Source organism: Piliocolobus tephrosceles, chromosome 1, assembly GCF_002776525.5.
Source record: "Piliocolobus tephrosceles isolate RC106 chromosome 1, ASM277652v3, whole genome shotgun sequence".
NCBI lineage: Eukaryota > Metazoa > Chordata > Mammalia > Primates > Cercopithecidae > Piliocolobus > Piliocolobus tephrosceles.
This window is the reverse complement of record NC_045434.1, coordinates 193,716,059-193,739,361: the sequence shown is the minus strand read 5'-3', so window position 1 is coordinate 193,739,361 and position 23,303 is coordinate 193,716,059. Positions and strand designations below refer to the sequence as shown.

The following is a 23,303-nucleotide window of genomic DNA, read 5'->3' as shown; positions in this document are numbered from 1 at the left end:
TTTTCTTAGCAATTATTTCACTCATGTACTTGGTCATTTACATATCTTTCACAGCTTCTTTTTCTTTTTCTTTTTTTGAGATGGACTTCCGCTCTTGTCACCCAGGCTGGAGTGCAATGGCACCATCTCAGCTCACTGCAACCTCTGCCTCCCAGGTTCAAGCGATTCACGATTCTCCTGCCTCAGCCTCCCAAGTAGCTGGGATTACAGGAACCTACCATTATGCTCAACTTTTTTTTTTTTTTTTTTTTTTTGTATTTTTAGTAGAGACTGGGTTTCACCATGTTGTTCAGGCTGGTCTCGAACTGATCTCAGGTGATCTGCCCTCCTTGGCCTCCCAAAGTGCTGGGATTACAGGTGTGAGCCACCGCACCCAGCCCTCTTTCACAACTTCTTGATTGTGAGCTTCTTTAAAAAAAAATATGAAGTAACCAAAGTTGGAACTGAGCTTCTTTATTCAGTCACTCATCAAGTGAGTATCTGTATGTCAGGGCTTGCACTGAGGTGGCGGGCACAGAAACGCACAAGATCTTTTTATGTTTTGTTCAACTTTTTTTTTTGAGACAGGGTCTTGCTGGCATCCAGGCTGGAGTGCAGAGGCACGATCTTGACTCACTGCAGCCTCTATTTTCCCAGCTCAAATGATCCTCCCACCTCAGCCTCCCAAGTAGCTGGGACTAGAGACACACATTACCATGCCTAACAATTTTTTTTTTTTTTTTTTTTTTGTAGAGACAGGGTTTTTTCCGTGTTGCCCAGGCTGGTTTTGAACTCCTAGGCTCAAGTGATCTGCCTGCCTCAGCCTCCCAAAATGTTTGGATTACAAGTGTGTGCCACCGTGCCCAGCCTTTTTCAATTTTTCTTGTAGATCCAGGGGGGTCCATGTGCAGATTTGCCACCTGGGCATATTTTGTGATGCTGAGGTTTGGGGTATGAATTATCCTGTCAACTCAGTTACTGAGCACAGTACTCAATGGTTAGTTTTATACAATACTTTTTTATGTGAAGGTGATGCACAAAAAGTCCAATGATTACACAAATAAATACATGGGAAACTATTTTTTTTTTTTTTTTTTTTGAGACGGAGTCTCGCTCTGTCGCCCAGGCTGGAGTACAGTGGCCAGATCTCAGCTCACTGCAAGCTCTGCCTCCTGTGTTCACGCCATTCTCCTGCCTCAGCCTCCCGAGTAGCTGGGACTACAGGCGCCGCCACCTCGCCCGGCTAGTTTTTTGTATTTTTTTTTTTTAGTAGAGACGGGGTTTCACCATGTTAGCCAGGGTGGTTTCGATCTCCTGACATCGTGATCCACCCGCCTCGGCCTCCCAAAGTGCTGGGATTACAGGCTTGAGCCACCGTGCCCAGCCTGGGAAACTATTAATATGTAAAGAAGAGGCACGTGATACTGCCGCATAATAACAAGGAGAGCTGGGATAGTTGGAGGTGGGGTGGGGATCAGTGAAGGTTTCACAAAGGAAGTGATATTTACGCTGAAACTTGAGGGATAAATAACGCTTAGGCTGGGGAATTGGTCCAGCCTTCCGAGTGGAAGGAATAGAATGTAGGAATGTCCTGAGGTAGGAAAAAACTTGGCTTGGAGGTTAGGGAGGGGACCAGGATTCCAATAAAGTAGCCCTCCTTCTTCCTGTCCCAATTTCTCTCCACTGGCACTAGAAAAGTCTGTGAGTGGCCGGGCGCAGTGGCTCAAGCCTGTAATCCCAGCACTTTGGGAGGCCGAGACAGGCGGATCACGAGGTCAGGAGATCGAGACCATCCTGGCTAACACGGTGAAACCCCGTCTCTACTAAAAATACAAAAACTAGCTGGGCGAGGTGGCGGGCGCCTGTGGTCTCAGCTACTGGGGAGGCTGAGGCAGGAGAATGGTGTAAACCCGGGAGGCGGAGCTTGCAGTGAGCTGAGATCTGGCCACTGCACTCCAGTCCGGGAGACAGAGCAAGACTCCGCCTCAAAAAAAAAAAAAAAAAAAAAAAAAGAAAAGTCTGTAAGTACCAGGCCCTTTGGGAAGGGGAGAGAGTTTTGGCAGCAGGTGACCACAGCAAAAATTTCTGATAAGTCCTCAGGTGGTTGAGTGGGAAAGCCCTGGGGTGGGAGGCTTGCTGTAGTTGGTAGAGGTGCCTGGACAGCAGCTAAGTGGGGTGGAGAAAATGGAGAAGAGGGTGAGGTTGGGAATTCTGGCTTTTTGTCTGGGAAAGGGTAGGAGCCTTGCACATAGATGGATGACTCAAGCTAGAGGGTGAGGTGAGGGAGGGGTCTTTGTCCAGCCACACACAGAGCCAAGAGCATTGCCCCAGAGCCTAGAGCTCAGAACCCCTAATATTGTTCCACTCCAGTTCCCTTTGGGATCTTTATTATCCAAAAAGCATTTCTTGAGCACCTGCTGTGACCCCAGCCCTCTCCTGGATGCGGGGGTCAATCAGTCCCTTTAAGGAGGGAGACCAGTTCGGATAGATGGGATAATTTGGTGCTGAGTCTCAGTCTTCTCATCTGTAACATGGGGACAATAATAACAGAAGCTACTCCAAAGTGTTGGCGCATGGATAAAATGCTTATCACAGTGCCTGGAACAGAGTAATGCTTGGTAGAGAAAACGTTCTGGAAAGGCTGGACACCCCAAGGAGAAGGATGGCTCTAATCTGGAATGGTTAGGTCTTGGAAGGGGTGTGGCAAGGATGACTTAGCCAAGAGTCCCACTTCTATCGGCTCGCACTGCAGCCAGAGTGCTCCTTAAGGTGGTCTTCAAGAACCTGCCCACCACCTCATCGCCCCCTCACTTCCTGCCTTCTCCTCTTCCTGGTGTCCTTTCAGTCCCTCTGCTTTCTTTATCTGGAATCCTCTTCCCTTGTTTCTTCCTTAAGTTAGTTCCTCCCCAAACTTCACCCCTCACCTCAAGTGTCGTTTCTCCAGGGAAGCTGTCCTGACCCCTGCGTTTTGTACACCCTGCCACTTTCTCAATTCGTACCTCTATCTTAATGGCATTTTAGGATTGCTCTTGCTCTCTCTCCTGCACTGGGCTGTAAGCCCCAGGAAGCAGAGGCTGCATCTGGTTTTGTGTACTAGAGGGTCCCCCGAAACACTTGGCTCTTCTATTAGGCACCTTCAAAATTTTTGTTGAGCGAATGAATGGGTTGCAAGAAAGGCACGGATAATACGGGTGATTTACGAAGCATGTAACTGTGCGCAGGGCACTGCGCTACGCTCTTTGTTCGAATCATTTTATTCAGTCTCCCCAACCACCCTCTGAGGGAGGTGGTACGATTTTCTTCATCTCACAGACAAAGAGAATGAAGCTGAGGGAGGTTAAGTGACTTACACAAGGTCATTCTGCCGGTTAGTGCAGGGGCGGGAGGCGGGATCCCCACCCGGGTCCCTCTGACACCAAAGTAGCAAGCGGGTGGGAGGGGAGTCCAGGCTGGGACGGGGGCGCACTCAAGCCGGCGGAGCATCCCTAGGGAGGGGGCGGGAGGCCTCCCCTGCCCAGCTCCGAGCCGGTGGTGCAGCGCCCGCCCCCGGTTGCGGGCGCAGACTGGCGGCCGCCTCCGGGCCACGTGGTGCGCGCGGCGGGCGCGTCCGAGGAGCCTCCGGCTGCTCCTGGCTCACAGCGCTCCGAGTGAGGAGAGCGGGCGGACGTCGGAGGCTGGGCCGGTGCGGGTGCGAGGCAGGCGGAGGAGGCGCAGAGACAGCGGGGCGGCCGGGACGCGGCAGCCGGCGGCGTCGGGGCCGCGGCCTCTCCCTTCCCGCTCCCTTGGTGTTGGATCCCCGCGCCCAGGGCGCACGGTGGAGAGGGACGCGGCGGAGCCGGCCGGCAACCATGGAACCGGCCCCCTCCGCCGGCGCCGCGCTGCAGCCCCCGCTCTTCGCCAACTCCTCGGACGCCTACCCTAGCGCCTTCCCCAGCGCTGGCGCCAATGCGTCGGGGCCGCCGGGTGCGCGGAGCGCCTCGTCCCTCGCCCTGGCAATCGCCATCACTGCGCTCTACTCCGCCGTGTGCGCCGTGGGGCTACTGGGCAACGTGCTCGTCATGTTCGGCATCGTACGGTGAGTCCGCTGCGGGCCGGCGCCGCAGGGATGGGGCCCGGGGTGAGGGTGGGGATCACGAACTTGGGACCCCAAGCCCGGACCCTGGACTCCCCGCGCCTCCGCACTTCCAGCGGGGGCACCTGGGGCCCAGCGAGAGGTGAGGCCACTTACATCGAGGGGGACACAGGAATGTGTGTCATCGTGGGTGTGTGTGTGTGTGTGTGTGTGTGTGTGTGTGTGTGGTGGAGGGGGTTGCGCCGCAGTTGAGTAAATTACATTTGATCATCTGTTGGCATCCCCTTGTTTTTTTGTGGGACAGTTTGGCGTCAGTTTGTGTATCTGTCACAGTTTGTGAGTGGATGGTTGTGACGGTACAACTGTATGGACGTCGGAAACATGCCCATGGGGTGGGCAGAGCTGCTCTGAGGTGCCACGGGCCTTTGAGGAGACCGGTGTGAGGGCACCGTGCGGGCAGGGCAGACAGGAGTGTGCTGGGTGTCAGCACCTCGCCGTGGGGCCCTTACCAAGTCATATTTGGTGCTCATCTGTTGGTGTGTGCTTGTCCCTAACGGTCAGTTTGTGATTCTGTCTGAATGTAACAATGTGACTGTTGTTTCTTGTCAAGCCCCTGAAACCCCGAGGGCAGCAGAGCGTCCAGAGTGGCCGTCGTACCTGTGTTTGTGCAGCTGTGTGTGCCTTTGTCAGTGATTCCTGGATACCATGGGCGACAGCTGTGGGTCGCCAACCGGTTCTCTGTTCCCTTCCCCAGTGGCCATCTGGTCAGGAATTTTGAATAGGATTCAGAGAAGCCTCACGCCCTCCTCACAAATGCCCTCTCCCATTTTCTCTTTGCCTCCTCTAACAGTCTGTTCTTCTGCCAAAGGCAGCAGAGGTTTGTCTGGGCTGGAGTGGATTTTGAGTTTTCATCCCAGGAAGTGAGGTGCTCTTCTTGGAGTTTATGGAAAGTGCTGGGACCTTCTCAGAGAGCCTAAGACGTCAGCTTGCCCCAGAAGTAGCCCTCCTGATACAGCCCACAGGCTCAGACATGGCCAATAAGGGTTGAGAGGAAAACTTCCATCCTTAAAACAACAAAGATGCCCTGGTATTTACTGTTGGTTGAAAATGGGTCCTCCATGCTGGTGGACCGAGGACATGGCCCTAAACCTCTCTGGGCTGTGATGCCACCGTGCAGGGCATAGGTCAGATCGTGGACTCAGAGGTTGGAGAGATGAACTGTAGTCTCGGCCCAGTCATGGATGCCCAGGCACCATTCTTCCTGCCCCGCCTCCCATCCACCTCAGTTTCCCTGTCCGAAGAATAGAGAACCAATCTCCTCAGTTGGAAAGTATGAATTCCAGGGTGTGGGGTGTCTGCAGGGCAGAACACGTGTGTTGGAGCATGGGATGAGGTGTGCGGGTGTCAGTGGGCTTCGGCGTTGATGATCTCCGGGGGATCTTTGCTCCTGCAGAAAGAGTGGCGCGTACAAGAATTTCCTGTGCTTTCCATGACTCATCACAAGCAACAGGGAGAGAATTCCCCCCAAGCACAGGCGGAACTGATCTTTGCTTTGTGTCTTTGTCAGTGATTCTCCCCACTTCGTAGGCTTAGAGGCAGGCCGGCCTGGGTATGAATCCCTGCTCTGCCATGAACTGGCTCTGTGACTCGGGCGAATCACTTCGCCTCTTCGAGCCTCAGTTTCTTCATCTGTAGAATGAAGTAATGATAAATCTTCTTCCACAGGGTTGTTGTGAGGTGTCAGTGAGAGAGCACGTAACGCACTGGCCTGGCGCCTGGACCCAGTAAATGGACGCTGTCTGTATAGCGAGGATTCTAGATCCTGGAGAATCCAACTAAAGAAGGGAGCTGGAGGGAGACGCTTGTCCTAAGGTGGACCTGAGAGTAGCTGTGATTCTGAGAGCTCCAGGTTCCTGGCACCTGCCCTGTCTAGGGGAGCTCCAGGTGCCCGAGTCTGGGAAAAGTTGAGCATCAGTGTGTTCGGTCTCATTTCCAACCTTTTCCTCAGGGCCCCTGACTGGTGGGCTGACTGAGCACGGCTTCCCCACTACCATTGAGCAAGGGGAGGGGCTCCCACTGCTGAAGGTCCACTGTAGGGAGGCTCTGGGCTCAGCCTACTAGGGGCATTCCCTCACAGCCTTCCCGGAATCGCATTGCCAAGTATACGCAAGCAGCCTAGCGGGCCCCTAGGGATCCCCACGTTGCCAAGACATTTCGCTGGTCAACCATTTATGTGAAAACCGTATCTCTGGGTCTGAATGGTTGAATCCTCACCTTCAATCCTATGGGACAGGCATTAGAATTATCATCAGCACCCGCATCCTGCAGATAAAAGGAGGAATCTGCGGCTCGGAGAGAGGCAAAGTGACTTATTCTCGGAGGGTACCACAGTTGGCACCAGGCCCAGAGCTAGAACCCTAGTCTGTGACTTAAGTCCAAAACTTTTCTCCAGAGTTGTCTGGGGTAGAGGACAGTCAAAGCATTGGCTGGAAGGAGGGTGGCAGAATTCTGTCCCTCTTTTATTTTTGAGACAAGAGTTCTCTCTGTTGCCCAGGCTGGAGCGTCGCAGTCACAGCTCACTGCAGCCTCGACCTCCTGGGCTTAATGCGATCCTCCCACCTCAGGCTCCTGGGTAGCTGGGACTACAGGCACACGCCATGCTAACTTTTGTATTTTTTATAGAGACAGGGTTTTGCCATGTTTCCTAGGCTGGTGTCAAACTTCTGAGCTCAAGCGATCCTCCTGCCTTGGCCTCCCAAAGTGCTGGGATTACAGGCGGAGCCATCGTGCCTAACTTTGTCCCTCCTCTTGTCCTAGAGTCCTCAGAGTACAGAGACCTGGGGACTGTGCTCCTCTGCATTTTTCAGCCTGTGTATTTTAGGCTGCTGTCCTTTGGGGAGGGGGAATGGTAAGGGCTGGCGCTTAGTCCTTCCCCAGTGAGCAGTGAATGAGAGTCTGAGGGCAGGGTAGCTGCCTGGGTCTTGGCTTCTGCTGGAAAAGCCTCAGAGGGGGCAGCCTGGGCGGGAGAAAGGCTCCTGCTCCCCCGAAGGGCTCCTCGAGCTGCGCTCCATCTCGTTGTGGCAGGCCCTGTTTAGAAGACAGCCAGTACATGAACCGGCTGCTGGGTTGAGTGAAGGAGTGGTTGAGTGAGCGAATTCTGCCTGTCAGTCCTGAGCTTCAGCAGCGTGTGGGGGGTGGGGGCAGGGGACAGTGAGCCAGGGAAGATTCAGAGACCCTTGGGGAAGGAAAGCAGGGTGGTGTAGTGGGCAGAGCTGTGGCTCTGGACCAGACATATCTGAGTTCAAAGCCACTTACTTGCTGCGTACTCGGGCTAGTGATGAGCTGTCTGAAGCTCTTCTCATTAAAGTGGGAACACCAACAGCGCCTCCAGGGTGGGGGTGAGGATTAAGTGGCATAATGTGTGATATCTGAGCCTTTTAGACCCTAAGCTCTTTGAGAACAGGGAGGGGCTCTGTGTGAAGGAAGGAAAAGAATTAACTCATTCTACAACACTCTACACGCTCTGTGCTAAATGCCGAGAAAAAAAAACCCCACCGTGCTCCAGACCTTCCGGAGCTTAGGGTCTGGTAGGAGAAACAGACATTCGTCACCCAGTCATCCAATAAACTGAAGTTTGTAGCTGTGGTAGGGGCTATCTATGAAAATATGTGGGGGATTGGGAGCCCATGATGGAGGCAGGGGAGGGTCTCAGCTAGACAGAGAGATCAGAGAACCCTCTGCAGAGCTAAAGGATGGGGGGGAAACTGAGTCAAAAGCTGAGGGAGGAGCTGCGGCTGGGAAGCAGGACGCTGATGAGGGCCTGAACGTAGGAACCAGGAGTCTCAGAATTCCAGGTCAGAAGCACCCTCCGTCCTGCAGGCCCCACACTCTGTCCTCTCTCCCCTCCAAGGAGCCACCTGAGAAGCTGTCTCATCCTGGGGGCCTGAGAGGGGCCTCTGGGAATTGCATTTTTAGCAAACAGCCTGTGCCTTGAGGGAATGAGGCTTCTGTGAAGCGTGAGCAGGACTTCTGTGGACAGGTGGTCCCAAGGCAGAGCATCACCCGCTCCTCCTGCTTGTGGGATTGGCCAACATGATGACTCATGCTGGCCATGGGGATGCCTTGGTCCTCAGAGCAGACACCGGACAACTCCTCCTTCTGGGCAGAGTCAGCGTCCTCTGCTGGGCTGGCATCTCAGAGACTTCCCATGGGCAGCCCACTGGCTAGGTGAGGTGTGATGGGCTTAGCAGGCCCCTCACCTGTGGCAGGTGACCCCCTCTTCCTCCTGCCTGGCCCAGATCCTGGGTGGCCCGACTCAGAACCTGGGCAAGGAGTCAGTGCTTTCCCACTTGGCTGTCTGTTCCACAGCCTTCCCTGTCTCCCTGCCTCCTCTGCGTCCTGAGCCAGGTTTCCGCAGGTTTGTACCTCACAGCACCCCCTGCCTCCTGCCAGCCCTGGCCAACCTCCACGAGACACCTTCAGCCTGTGTGCTTCTCTGCCCCTTGATCTCACCTCAGCCCGTGTCTCTTCTGATTTTTCTCTTTGTATCAAATGCTGACTCTGCTACTTACTAAGAGCTTTAGCAAGCCAGATCGCCTCATGACACCTCTGTCTTCATCGGGAAGATGTGGGTAATAAGTACTACCTCATAGGTACCTTTGTCCTCAGGATTGGATGAGATGATGTTGGCAAAGCACCGCGTTTTCCCTCCTATCTAAGGTGACTGCAGCACCCAGCAGGGAGGGGAGTTGGACCAGGCAGGTGGACTGTGGCAGGGTTGGGACAGGTGAATGAAGGGTTCTGCTTGTCTCTTCGGTCTCCTGCTGAGGTTCCAGAAGCTGCTGGGGAAAATGCTGAAGTGTCTTCTAGGCAGAATTTGTAGCACTGAATCGCTGTCCTGGTTTTGGAAGCCCCTGGCTTCTTGTCTCCCTCCCCTCTCTTGGGGTCTGGACCCAGGGCCTCTGGGCCAGGAGAGATTCCAGTGAGATGACACAGTGCAGTGGTAAAGGTTGTGGCTAGAGGTCAGGGAGCACCCAGTCTCTATCCGTATCCCAGAGGTGTGGCTTTGGGCAAAACCAGCTTAACTTCCCTGAACCTCATTTTTTTTTTTTTGGATGGAGTCTCACTCTGTTGCCCAGGCTGGAGTGCAGTGGTATGATCTCAGCTCACTGCCTCCTCTGCCTCCAGGGTTCAAGGAATTCTTGTGCCTCAGTCTCCCCAGTAGCTAGGATTATAGGCACTCGCCACCATGCCCAGCTAGTTTTTGTGTTTTTAGTAGAGATGGGAGAGTTCACCATGTTGGCCAGGCTGGTCTCGAACTCCTGACCTCAAGTGATCCGCCAACCATGGCCTCCCAAAGTGCTGGGATATAGGCGTGAGCTGCTGTGCCCGGCTCATTTTATCATTTAAAAAATTAGGGTGAAGGCCGGGAGCGGTGGCTAAGGCCTGTAATCCCAGCACTTTGGGAGGCCGAGGCAGGCGGATCACAAGGTCAGGAGATCGAGACCATCCTGGCTAACACGATGAAACCCCGTCTCTACTAAAAATACAAAAAGTTAGCCAGGCATGGTGGTGGGTGCCTATAGTCCCAGCTACTCAGGAGGCTGAGGCAGGAGAATGGCATAAACTCGGGAGGTTGACCTTGCAGTGAGCCGAGATGGTGCCACTGCGCTGCAGCCTGGGTGACAGAGCAAGACCCCATCTCAAAAAAAAAAAAAAAATTGGGGTGATATGACAGGTTATTGGGAGGACTCACAGAGATTGAGCATGGAAAGGCCATAGCATAGCACCTGGTATGCCCTGCACTGTGGTTTCCTGGCACTCCTGCAGCGGCTGCAGGTGGGCAGAGTACAGGTGGGCTGTTGAGGCCTAGTCGTCTACGTTTTCCACCTTGGGCTCTTTCCCATGTCCTGCATTGCCTGCACATGTACTCAGTCAGTAAAGCATTTGCTGATGCTGACCCGTGCCAGGCCTGTCCAGCCTCAGCTCTCACTGCCCAGACCCACAACTTAAACCTCCATCTGCCCCCTGGCTCCTAACATAGCCATGCCCTGTGCCACCCCCGCTTAGTTGCAACTCCACAGACAAGTGCAGCTCCCTGGAACTATGGGAGTCCAGGGAGTCCCCAGCCCCAGCCAGAGGAGGGGGATGCCTGTGCATCGTGGAGGGGGAGCAGCAGTTGTCTCCCTGGAGAGGTGCGGGCAGCGCGTCCCAGAGAGAATCACAGGAGCAACGATTCACCAATTCACCGGGGCTGAGACGAGAGTGCTGGGGACCAGGGTGGCTGTGAGGATGAGGATGGAGAGGCTGCAGGGACAAAAGCAGGAAAAGCGTCGTAAGCAGGTGTCCTCCTTACCATAGTATCAAAAGCACCTGCTGGGTGCTGAGCTTGGCTGGGCTCAGGAGCCACTCATGATTCCTGAGGAGGTGCACCTGGTAGAGCAGCGCCAGGTAATTGGAGGCAGGTGTTCTCGTGGGGCCGTGGAGAGGCAGGGCTGAGGAGAGGCCTGGAGACAGGCCCAGCATGACTGTGTGAGGGGCCAGAGGCCTTGCTGAGGTTCTAGTCTGGATGTGGGAGCTGAGACTGGACAGGTCCTCAAGGGTCCCCTGGTAAGGATGGCGTGCTGGGAAATGAGGGAGCTTCGGGTCACAGGCCATGGGGAGGGGGATTTTGGAGCAGTCTGTGCAGAACGGTGTTCAAAAGAATGAATTTGGCGGGGGGAGGGGAGGTGAGGGGTGGGTTGGATGGGGAGGGGCTCAGTGTGGGGAGACTAGAGAGGGTGGCTCAGGGCAATGAAAAGAGAGCCATGTGACCTTGGATGGGGCCATTAAAACCTTGGCCTCAGCCGTCCTCTTTCTGAAATGGAGTGTTGTTGGACCTAACAAGAAGGCAGGAAGCTGTGCATGGTGGTGCATGCCTGTAATCTCAGCTACTCAAGAGGCTAAGGTGTTGATCAGACTGGACAACACAGCAAGACCCCATTTCAAAAAAAAAAGGAGGCAGCAGGAGGAGGCTGGGCCAGATGACTTCTGGTGAGGCTGAGCAGAGAGAATGAGCAGCAGCCCTGGCTGCTGTTCCTGCTACATCTCCTGGTCTTGCCGGGAGCCTGCTTCTTCCTGGGTCTTGGGCTCATTCCCTGGGGAGTGTGTGTGACTTACAGACGCACTGGGGTGGGTCCATAGAAGTCACTGAGAACACTGAAGAGCCTCTTCCTAAGCTTCTGCCACATGCCGGAGGCTTCTGGAGCCAGAGGCCATATTGAGGTTGAAGTATGCAAGCTGCACCACAGCCCTGCAATGGGGGCTTTCTGTTCTCATTTGCAAATGGGGACAAGAAGGCTCGGAGGGAGTCAGCGCCTCTCACAGCAAGAGGGGGTGGAGTCAAGATTCAAACGCAGGCCTCTCTGACACCAAAATCACTCCATGTTTCTGTCTGCTGCTGCTGTCCATGACATGGCGGAATGGAGGCGAGTGCTGGGGATGTCTAGGTAGAGAAACGAGGAACGGGGACGGGGTAGAGGGTAGATTGCTGTCTGCACATCTCTGAAGCCTCTCCACGGGTGGCAGCCATTGAGAGCCTAGACATTGGATCCAGACTGACCTGGAATGACATCCCAGCTGTGCCATTTACTAAGAGAGTGAGCTTGAGCAGTACATACACACCCTCTCTGAGCCTCAGCTTTCTCGTCTGTGAAAGCAGCGAGAGACCCTCATGGAGTGGTTTGGAGGAGTTCACGAGGCCTGATGTGAGGGACTTCAGCACAGAGTTAGGCATTTGGTATGTGGTCAATAAGCATTTTCTATAATTATGACTCTTTAGAAGAGGAGTCAGACTTGCTTTGCATTCATTTGATGGACATTTTTTGAGCCTCAGGAACTAGAATTTTTTTTTTCTTTTGAGACAGAGTCTTGCTCTGTTGCCCAGGCTGGAGTGCAGTGACGCGATCTCGGCTCACTGCAACCTCTGCCTCCTGGGTTCAAGTGATTCTCTTGCCTCAGCCTCCTGAGTGGCTGGGATTACAGGGATGTGCCAACATACTAGGCTAATTTTTGTATTTTTAGTAGAGACGGGGGTTTCACCATGATGGCCAGGCTGATCTCGAACTCTTGGCCTCAAGTGATCCACCTGCCTCAGCCTCCCTAAATGCTGAAATTACAGGTGTGAGCCGGAACTAGAATTATTGAGTGGGTGGTATAGGGAAAGTTTATCAACTCAGTATTATACATTTTCAGCTGGGTGCAGTGACTCATGCCTGTAATCCTAACACTTTGGGAGGCAAAGCAGGAGGATCACTGGAGTCCAGGAGTTCGAGACTAGCCCAAACAATATGGCAAGACACGTCTTTACAAAAAAATTAAGAAGTTAGCTGAGCATGGCGGCATGCACCTGTAGTCCTAGCTGCTTGGGAGGCTGAGGTGGAAGGATGGCTTGAGCCCAGGAACTTGAGGTGACAGTGAGCTATGATTGTGCCCCTGCAGTCCAGCCTGGGCAACAAAGCAAGATCCCATATCTTGAACTCCTGACCTCATGTGATCTGCCCACCTCTGGCCACCCAAAGTACTGGGATTACAGGTGTGAGCCACCACATCTCACCTGAGACCCCATATCTTAAAAAAAAAAGAAAGAAATTTTCTTCTACAGTAAAGGTAACAAACTTATTTCAGAAAATATGGAGAAATTTAAGCAGAGACAGACATTATCCATAATCCTACCACAAAGAAAAGAGCTTTTTCATTTTGGTGTATTCCCTTCCCATCTCTTTTCTGTCTCTCTGTTTCTTATTTATTTATTTATTTGACATAGAGTCTTGTTCTTGTCACCCAGGCTGGAGTACAATGGCACAATCTTGGCTCACTGCAACCTCTGCCTCCTGGGTTCAAGCAATTCGCGTCCCTCAGCCTCCCAAGTAGCTCGGATTACAGGCGCCCACCACCACACCCAGCTAATTTTTGTATTTTTAGTAGAGACAGGATTTCACCATCTTGGCCAGGCTGGTCTTGAACTCCTGACCTCAGGTGATCTGCCTGCCTTGGCCTCCCAAAGTGCTGGGATTACAGGCGTGAGCCACCGCGCCCGGCTTATTTTTATTTCTGAGATGGGGATCTCCTTATGTTGCCCAGGCTGGTCTCGAACTCCTGGACTCAAGTGATCCTCCCACCGTGGCCTCCCAAAGTGCTGGGATTACAGTCATGAGCCAACACACCCAGCTCTGTTTTTCCATTTTAGTGAAATCAGGGTGACATGTCGAAGTCATGATGACATTGCATGTAATATTTTGTGAGATGCCTATTCACTTAACATTATATGGTAAGCATGTGCCCTTCTAGTTTGAAAACATGATTTTTGATGGCTACATTGTAGGAATGTGTTCTTTTTCCAGTGACTTTTATTATTTCCAATATTATGCCAATCTAACTAATGCTGCTGCCTGGGCATGGTGGCTCACCCCCATAATTCCAGCACTTTGGGAGCCCACAGTGGGGGATCACTTGAGCCCAGGAATTCAAGATCAGCCCAGGCAACATAGCAAGACCCTGTCTCTAAAAACAAAAAAAATAGTAATAATACATAATGCTGTGAACATTCTTGGACACGTGTGTTTGCACACATCTCATTCTTTCTTTCTTTCTTTTGAGATGGAGTTTTGCTCTTGTTGCCCAGGCTGGAATGCAATGGTGCGATCTTGGCTCACCGCAACCTCTGCCTCCCGAGTTCAAGCGATTCTCCTGCCTCAGCCTCCCGAGTAGCTGGGATTACAGGCATGAGCCACCATGCCCGGCTAACTTTGTATTTTTAGTAGAGATGGGGTTTCTTCATGTTGGTCATGCTGGTCTCTAACTCCTGACCTCGTGATCCGCCCACCTCAGCTTCCCAAAGTGCTGGGATTACAGGCGTGAGCCACCGTGCCCAGCTATTTCATTATTTCTATAAAGAATTTGCCAACAGTCAAAACTCTCCAAGAAGATATGGGCTGCTGTGTAATGTAGGGAGCTTCCAGTCACTGAAATGTGCAAGTAGACACTGGGAAACCACTGGGTGGAGGTTTGGCCATGGAGATTCGGGTGGAGAAAAGACAAGCAGAATTTCAGGCCCCTCTCGCCATGGCTGAGATTTTATTTTATTGTTTACTTACTTACTTACTTATTTATTTATTTGAGACGGAGTCTCATTCTGTTGCACAGGCTGGAGTACAGTGGCGCAGTCTCGGCTCACTGCAATCCCTGCCCCACTGGGTTCAAGTGATTCTCTTGCCTCAGCCTTCTGAGTAGCTGGGATTACAGGCATGTGCCACCATGCCTGGTTAATTTTGTGTGTGTGTGTGTGTGTTTTTGATAGAAACAGGGTTTCACCATGTTGGCCATGTTGGTCTCACACTCCTGACCTCAGATGATCACCTGCCTTAGCCTACCAAAGTGCTGGGATTACAGGCGCCCAACCCTGAGATTTTAAAAAGAATGACTTTTAAATGCTGTGATCTCAGATTCTCCTTTCCCCTTGCCTGGCAGATGTCTGGACTTTGAGAGGCAGGGGGCTGTGCAAGGGCAAGGCATGATTTCATTAACCTCAAGAGTCCTGGGACCTCAAAATCAAATTGGCCACACGGAACGTCATAACACGCACAGGAAGAGGGATAATCGTGGGGGTAGAGCAGAAAGTCTGGCTTAAATGAGCAATTTACCATCCTCTGCAGGCTACAGCGGCCCCGTTACCGGCTGGGGGCTGTGGGGTGGAATAAGGGGGTGTCTGGGCTGTGTTCTACTGATTTATAGTTCCCAGTGCAGCTGCAGAAATCAGCAGCTTTGTCTCTGGCCAGCAAGGGTGTGTGCAGAAAGAATCTTGTCTTCTGTAGCTTTCCTAGTCTTTCTTTTCTTTCCCCTTTTTGTTGTTGTTGTTGTTGAGATGGAACCTCACTTTATCGCCCAGGCTGCAGTGCAGTGGTGCGATCTCGGCTCACTGCAACTTCCACCTCCTGGGTTCAAGTGATTCTCCTGCCTCAGCCTCCCAAGTAGCTGGGATTACAGATGTACACCACTACACCTGGCTTTTTTTTTTTTTTTTTTTTTTTTTTTGAGACAGAGTCTCACTCAGTCGCCCAGGCTGGAGTGCAGTGGTGCAATCTTGGCTCACTGCAAGCTCCACCTCCCAGGTTCACGACATTCTCCTGCATCAGCCTCCCAAATAGCTGGGACTACAGGCGTCCGCCGCCATGCCTGGCTAATTTTTTTGCATTTTTAGTAGAGACGGGGTTTCACCGTGTTAGCCAGGATGGTCTCGATCTCCTGACCTCGTGATCCGCCTGCCTCGGCCTCCCAAAGTGCTGGGATTACAGGCGTGAGCCACTGCGCCCGGCCTATTTTTTATTTAATTAATTAATTAATTTATTTATTTATTTTATTTTATTTGAGATGGAGTTTTGCTCTGTCACCCAGGCTGGAGTGCAGTGATGCCATCTCGGCTCACTGCAACCTCCGTCTCCTGGGTTCAAGTGATTCTCCTGCCTCAGCCTTCTGAGTAGCTGAGATTACAGGTAAGTGCCACCATGCCCAGCTAATTTTTGTATTTTTAGTAGAGACAGGGTTTCACCATGTTGGCCAGGCTGGTCTCGAACTCCTGACCTCGTGATCCACCTGCCTCGGTCTCTCAAAGTGCTGGGATTACAGGCATGAGCCACTGTGCCCAGCCAATTTTTGTTTTTTTTTTTTTTTGAGACGGAGTCTCGCTCTGTCGCCCAGGCTGGAGTGCAGTGGCTGGATCTCAGCTCACTGCAAGCTCCGCCTCCCGGGTTTACGCCATTCTCCTGCCTCAGCCTCCCGAGTAGCTGGGACTACAGGCACCCGCCACCTCGCCTGGCTAGTTTTTTGTATTTTTTAGTAGAGACAGGGTTTCACTGTGTTAGCCAGGATGGTCTCGATCTCCTGACCTCGTGATCCGCCCGTCTCAGCCTCCCAAAGTGCTGGGATTACAGGCTTGAGCCACCGTGCCCAGCCCAGTTTTTGTATTTTTTTAGTAGAGATGAGGTTTCAGCATGTTGGCCAGGCTGAACTTAAACTCCTGACTTCAGGTGATCCTCCCACCCTGGCCTCCCAAAGTGCTGGAATTACAGGTGTGAGCCACCGTGCCCAGTCTGTCTTTCTTGATAAGTAGAAAGAAATCAAACTTCAAGGTCCCGTGAGGTCAAAAAAAACCCCATTCAAGTCGGACGCGGTGACTCATGCCTGTAATCCCAGCACTTTGGGAGGCTGAGGTAAGTGGATCATTTGAGGTCAGGAGTTTGAGACCAACCTGGCCAACATGGTGAACTTTACTAAAAATAAAAAAGGTAGCTGGTTGGTGGTGGTTCATGCCTGTGATCCTAGCCACTCGGGAGGCTGAGGCAGGAGAATCACTTGAGCCTGGGAGTTGGAGGTTGCAATGAGCCGAGATCGCACCACTGCAGTCCAGTCTGGGCAACAGAGTGAGACCCTGTCTCGAAAAAAAAAAAAAGCACCATTCAAAGAACACCATACAGAGAGAGGCAGAATTTTCCTCCCCTGCGGAAATGACCTTGTCACCGAGACATAGAACTGTGACTCATGGATGATGGTTCTTTTTCTTGAGCACCAATTTTGTGCCAGGCACCCTGCCTAGAGATGTACATATATTATCCCATTTAATCTTTGCAGACCTCATAATGAACTGAGTATGTTGCCCCCATTGTATACATAAGGAAACTTGAGGTTCAGAGAAAGAACGTAACATGCCCATAGTGCCAGGATCATTTTGAAATCAGAAGAGTGTTGTTCTGAGCCCAGAGCCCACACTCTTAACCATTGCCTTGTTCTCTGCCACCCTTTGTGTCAAGTTCAGCCCCTCCGATTTACAAATGAGGAAACCGAGACCTGGAAAGGTTCTGTGTCTTTTGAGTCCATGGCCAAGGCTAGACTAGAACTGCTTTTCCTATCCCCTTGCTCCCTCTCCTTGTGTCTCTTTGCACAATTGGGATTTCCTGAGGTGAGGGAGAGGGAGGGAGTGGCTGGAAATAGCAGTACTTGAGAACACCAAGAAGTCGGTTCTTTTTTTTTTTTTTTGAGACGGAGTCTCACTCTGTCGCCCAGGCTGGAGTACAGTGGCACAATCACGGCTCACTGCAACCTCTCCCGGGTTCAAGCGATTCTCCTGCCTCAGCCTCCTGAGTAGCTGGGATTATAGGTGTGTACCACCACATCCAGCTAAGTTTTGTATTTTTAGTAGAGACAGGGTTTCGCCGTGTTGATCAGGCTGGTCTCGAACTCCTGACCTTGTGATCTGCCCATCTCGGCCTCCCAAAGTGCTAGGATTACAGGCCTGAGCCACAGTGCTCAGCCCAAGAAGTGGGTTCTTACACAGGGCAGCCTGGCCTAGGGGCTACTGATAACACATGACAGGCCTAAAGAACTCCAGGTTTCCTGGGGCAAGGCCAACAGCAGGGGAGGCAGCCCTGTCCTTTGGCGGCAGGTGGACTAGGGTTCAAATCCAGCTTCTTGCGGACTATCCACTGTTGAACTCAGCATGCTGTCTGTGTTCTCATCTGTGAAATGGGGATGATAGAAAAACTTCTACATCATCGGGTTGTGCCCCCCCCCGAAGTACCAGGCACAGTTCTAGGTACTTGGGATGCAACAGTGATGAAGACACAGTCCTTGCCCTCATAGAACTGACAGTCTAGTGGGGAAAAGATGGACAGTAAACAAATAGTTGTAAGGCCAAGGCTGTAGGCAGTGAAGTGAACCGAAACAGGCATTGGGTGAGAGGGTGGCGGGGCTGCAGTCGCACAGGCATACCTCAGACATACTGTGGGTCGGATTCCAGACCACTGCAATAAAGCAAATGTCTCAAAGCAAGTCACACACGTGTTTTGGTTTCCCAGTGCATATGAAAGTTGTTTACAGCTGGGTGTGCTGACTCATGCTTGTAATCCCAGCACTTTGGGAGGCTGAGGTGGGCAGATGGCTGGAGCGCAGGAGTTCAAGACCAGCCTGGGCAACATGGCAGAACCCTGTCTCTACAAAAAAAGACAGAAAATTAGCCAGATGTGGTGACGTGCACCTGTAGTCCCAGCTGCTCGGGAGGTTGAGATAGGAGGATCGCTTGAGCCCGGGAGGTCGAGCCTGCAGTGAACCGAGATCACGCCACTGCAGTGCAGCTTGGGTGAGACAGCCAGATCCTGTCTCAAAAAAAAAAAAGAAAAATATACATACTTCAATTTTAAAATACTTTTGTTTCTAACAAAATGCTAATGATTGAGCCTTCAGCAAATCATAATCTTTTTACTGATGGCTGCTGGTTGGGGTGGTGGTTGCTGAAGGTTGGGGTGGCTGTGGCAATTTCTTAAAACAAGGCAACAGTGAAGATGCTGCATCAGTTGACTCTTTCATGAAAGATTTCTCTGTAGCATGCGATGTTATTTGATAGCATCTTACCAGCAGTAGAACTTCTTTCAAAATTGGAGTCAGTCCTCTCAAATCCTGTTGCTGTTTTATCATATTCATGTTATACTCTAAATCCTTTGTTGTCATTTCAGCAAAGTTCACAGATCTTCACCAGGAGTAAATTCCTTCTCAAGAAATCACTTTCGGCCAGACGCGGTGGCTCACACCTGTAATCCCAGTACTTTGGGAGGCCAAGGTGGGCGGATCCTTTGAGGTCAGGAGTTTGAGACCAGCTTGGGCAGCATGGCAAAACCTTGTGTCTACGAAAAAATACAAAAATTAGCCGGGGGTAGTGGTGTGCGCCTGTAGTCCCAGCTACTAGGGAGGCTGAGGTGGGAGGATTGCTGAAGTCCAGGAGGCAGAGGTTGCGGTGAGCACCACTGCACTCCAGCCTGGGTGGCAGAGCAAGACCCTGTCTCAAAAACAAAACCAAACCAAAATAAACCACTTTCTTTCTTTTTGATTTCTGTCTCACTGTGTTGCCCAGGCTGGAGTGCAGTGGCTATTCACAGGCACGATCATAGCTCACTACAGCCCCAAACTCCTGGGCCCGAGTGATCCTCTTGCCTCAGTCTCCTGAGTAGCTGGTAGTACAGGCGCATGCCATCGCACCTGGCTTCAAGAAAGCGCTTTGTTGCTCATCTATAAGAAGCAACTGCTCATCTATTAAAGTTTTTTCATGAGATTGCAGCAGCAGGAATTCAGTCACGTCTTCAGGCCCCACTTCTAATTCTAGTTCTCTTGTTATTTCTCCTACATCTGCAATTACTTCCTCCACTGAAGCCTGGAACCCCTTAAAGTCATCTATGAGGGCTGGAATCAACTTCTTTCAAACTCCTGTTAATATCTTTTTATTATGCCCCAGAGACACAGTCTTAGTCTGTTGCCCGGGCTGAGTGCAGTGATCATAGCTCACTGCAGCCTCAAACTCCTGGGCTCAAACGATCCTCTTGCCTCAGTCTCCCAAGTAGCTGGGACTACATGCGTGTGCCACCATGTGTGGCTAATTTATTTATTTTTCATTTTTAGTTTTGTAGAACCGGAGTTCAGGCTGATCTTGAGCCCAGGCTGGTCTTGAGCTCCTGGCCTGAAGGGATCCTCCTACCTCAGTCTCCCAAAGTACTGGGATTACAGGTGTGAGCCACCACATCTGGCCACAAGTGTTCCTAACGGCAGCTAGAATGGTGAATTCTTTCCAGCTTTCAGTTTGCTTTGCCCAGATCCATGAGAGGAATCACTATCTATGACAGCTGTAGCCTTACAAAATGTATTTCTTAAATAGTAAGACTTAAAGGTTAAACTTATTCCTTGATCTATGGGCTATAGAATGGATGTTGTGTTAGCAAGCATGAAAACAACTTAATCTCCTTGTACATCTCCATCGGAGCTCTTGGGTGATGAGGTGCCTTGTCAATGAGCAGTAATATTTTGAAAGGAATCTTTTTTTCTGAGCAGTTTGTCTCAACAGTGGGCTTAAAATACTCCGTCAACCATGCTGTAAACAGATGTGCTGTCATCCAGGCTTTGTTGTACCATTTATAGAGCACAGGCAGAGTAGATTTAGCATAATTCTTAAGGGCCCTAGGATTTTTGGAATGGTAAATGAGCATCGGCTTCAATTTAATGTCACCAGCTGCATTAGCCCCTAATGAGTCAGCTTGGCTGGGTGCAGAGGCTCATACCTGTAATCCCAGCACTTTGGAAACCGAAGAGGGAGGGTTGCTTGAGCTCAGAAGTTCGAAGCTGCACTGAGCTATGATCGTGCCACTGCATTCCAGCCTGAGTGACAGAGTGAAACCTGGTCTCTTAAAAAAAAAAAAACAAAAACAAAGCCAGGCGCAGTGGTTCACACCTGTAATCCTAGCACACTTTGGGAGGCCGAGGCAGGTGGATCACCTGAGGTCAGGAGTTCAAGACCAGCCTGACCAACATAGTGAAACTCTGTCTATACTAAAAATACAAAAATTAGCTGGGTGTGGTGGTGCGCACCTGTAGTCCCAGCTACTTGGGAGGCTGAGGCAGGAGAATCGCTTGAGCCCAGGAGGCAGAGGTTGCAGTGAGCCGAGATGGTGCCACTGCACTCCACCCTGGGTAACAGAGTCAGACTCTGTCTCAAAAAAAAAGAAAAGAAAAGAAAGAAAAAGGAGAGAGAGGGAGCATCAGTCTCTCCTTGAAGCTTTGAAGCTTTGTAACCAGGCACTGACTTCTCTCTAGGAATGAGAGTCCTAGATGATACCTTATTCCAATAGAAGGCTGTTTTGTCCCCTTGAGAATCTGTTTAGTGTAGCTGCCTTCATCAGTGATCTTTAAAGCTTCATGGACCAGCCTCTGCCACCTTCAAACTTTTCTTCAACAGTTTCCTCACCTCTCTCAGCCTTCCTAGAATTAAAGAGAATTAGGGCCTTACTCTGGATTAGGCTTTGGCTTAAGGGAACGTTGTGGCTGGCTTGATCTTCTATCCAGACCACTCAAACCTTCTCCATATCAGCAGTTAAGTGTATTTTGTTTTCTTTTTCTTTCTTTCTTTCTTTTTTTTTTTTTTTTAAGACAGAGTCTTGCTCTGTTGCCCAGGCTAGAGTGCAACGGTGCGATCTTGGCTCACCACAACCTCCACCTCCCAGATTCAAGTGATTCTTCTGCCTCAGCCTCCTGAGTAGCTGGGATTACAGGTGCCCGCCACCACACCAGCTAATTTTTTGTATTTTTAGTAGAGACAGGGTTTCACCAGGTTGGCCAGGCTGGTCTCGAACTCCCGACCTCAGGTGATCCACCCGCCTCAGCCTCCCAAAGTGTTGGGATTACAGGCATGAGCCACTGTGCCCGGCCTTCTAGATTTTGATCTAAAGTGCAAGACATGTGACCCTTTCATTTTCTTTTTATCTTTTGAGACAGGGTCTCGCTCTGTCACCCAGGCCGGAGTGCAGTGGTGCAATCATGCATCACTGCAGCTTCTACTGGCTGGGTTCAAGTGATCCTGTTTCCTCAGCCTCCCAAGTAGCTGGGACCACAGGTGTGCACCACCATACTCAGCTAATTTTTAAATTTTTTGTAGAGATGGGAACTCACTTTTTTCCCAGGCTGGTCTTGAACTCGTGAGCTCAAGCAATCCTTTCAGCTCAGCCTCCCAAAGTGCTGTGATTATAGGGTGTGAGCCACTGCACCTGGCCCTTTCTTTCACTTGAACACTTAAAGGCCATTGTAGATTTATTAATTGGCCTAATTGCAATGCTGTTGTGTCTTAGGGAATAGAGAGGCCTGAGGGGAGGGAGAGAGATGGGGCAACAGCTGGTCAATGGAGCGGTCAGAACATACACATTTATCAATTAAGTTCATCCTCTTATAGGTATGTGGTTTGTGGCACTCCAAAACAATTACAATGGTAGCATCCAAGATCACTGATGGCCAGGCACAGTGGTCATGCCTGTAATCCCAGCACTTTGGGAGGCTGAGGTGAGAGAATCGCTCTAGCTCAGGAGTTCGAGACCAGCCCTGGCAACATAATGAGACTCCATCTCTATAAAATGAAAAAAAAAAAAAAAAAAGCAAGGTGTGGTGGGACATGCCTGTAATCCCAGCTACTTGGGAGGCTGAGGTGGAAGGATTGCTTGAGCCTGGGAGGTCGAGGCTGCAGTGGGCTGTGATGGTGCCACTGTACTCCAGCCTGGGCAACAGAGTGAGGACACAGACAAAAACAAAACGACAACAACAACAAAACACTGGTCACAGATAACCACAAGAGATATAATTATGAAAAGTTTGAAATGTTGCAAGAATTACCGAAATATGACACAGATATAAAGTAAGCACTTTGCTGTTGGAAAAATGGTGCCGACAGACTTGCTTGTAGCAGGGTTGCCACAAACCTTCAATTTCTAAAAACACAATATCTACAAAGTGCTTTAAACAAGGCATACCTGTATATGGAGAGGTCAAAGAAGAGGAGACAAATGAGCAGAGGACTGTTGCTTGGAGGAAGAGTGTTTTAGGCAGAGGGAACAGCAAGGGCAAAGGTTAAGGGGGATGATGCTGTATGGCTTGAGCGCAGGGCCTGGCCCACAGCAGGAAGCCATTGGTGATAATGAAGCCTTTTGGATCATTGCCCAGCACCTGGAAACCAGGGGCAGGAATTAAGCCAGAGCGGAGATGCTGCTTCTCCTGGCCCCACCAGATGCTGTCCCCACCAGATGCCCCTGCAGGACAGATGGAGATAATCTGTTTCCCTTGGTTACAAAAACTCATCCTCCCACAGTGCTGGGAAATACCCCGCGTCTAGTGATTTTCCATTCCTCCCTGAGGGGAGCGAATGGAGCTGTCCTGCTGGGAGGGGCAGGTTAGCCACAAGACACTCCTTCCACCTACCTAGGCCTTGTCGTCCCATATAAGAGAGGGCTTGGCTGGGTACAGTGGCTCATGCCTGTAATCCCAGCACTTTGGGAGGTCAAGGTGGGTGGATCACGAGGTCAGGAGATGGAGACCATCCTGGCCAGCATGGTGAAACTCCATCTCTTTTTTTTTTTTTTTTTTTGAGACGGAGTCTCGCTCTGCCGCCCAGGCTGGAATGCAGTGGCCGGATCTCAGCTCACTGCAAGCTCCGCCTCCCGGGTTCACGCCATTCTCCTGCCTCAGCCTCCCGAGTAGCTGGGACTACAGGTGCCCGCCATGTCGCCTGGCTAGTTTTTTGTATTTTTTTTTTTAGTAGAGACGGGGTTTCACCGTGTTAGCCAGGATGGTCTCGATCTCCTGACCTCGTGATCCGCCCGTCTCGGCCTCCCAAAGTGCTGGGATTACAGGCTTGAGCCACCGC

The 23,303-nt window shown here is 51.3% G+C and overlaps 1 protein-coding gene across 2 annotated transcripts in view; it reads left to right on the top strand.

Moving 5' to 3' along the window:
• Positions 1–3,592: 3,592 nt before the first annotated feature.
• OPRD1 (opioid receptor delta 1) overlaps positions 3,593–23,303 on the top strand; it is a 52,839-nt gene continuing 33,128 nt past the window's right edge. Inside the window, exon 1 of one of the 2 annotated variants that reach the window (XM_023219465.1) lies at positions 3,593–4,054. In XM_023219465.1, coding sequence (XP_023075233.1) covers positions 3,828–4,054 — 227 coding nt within the window. In that variant the 5' untranslated portion in view covers positions 3,593–3,827. The remainder of the gene's footprint in view (positions 4,055–23,303) is intronic. The other variant, XM_026457244.1, reaches the window with a different exon arrangement.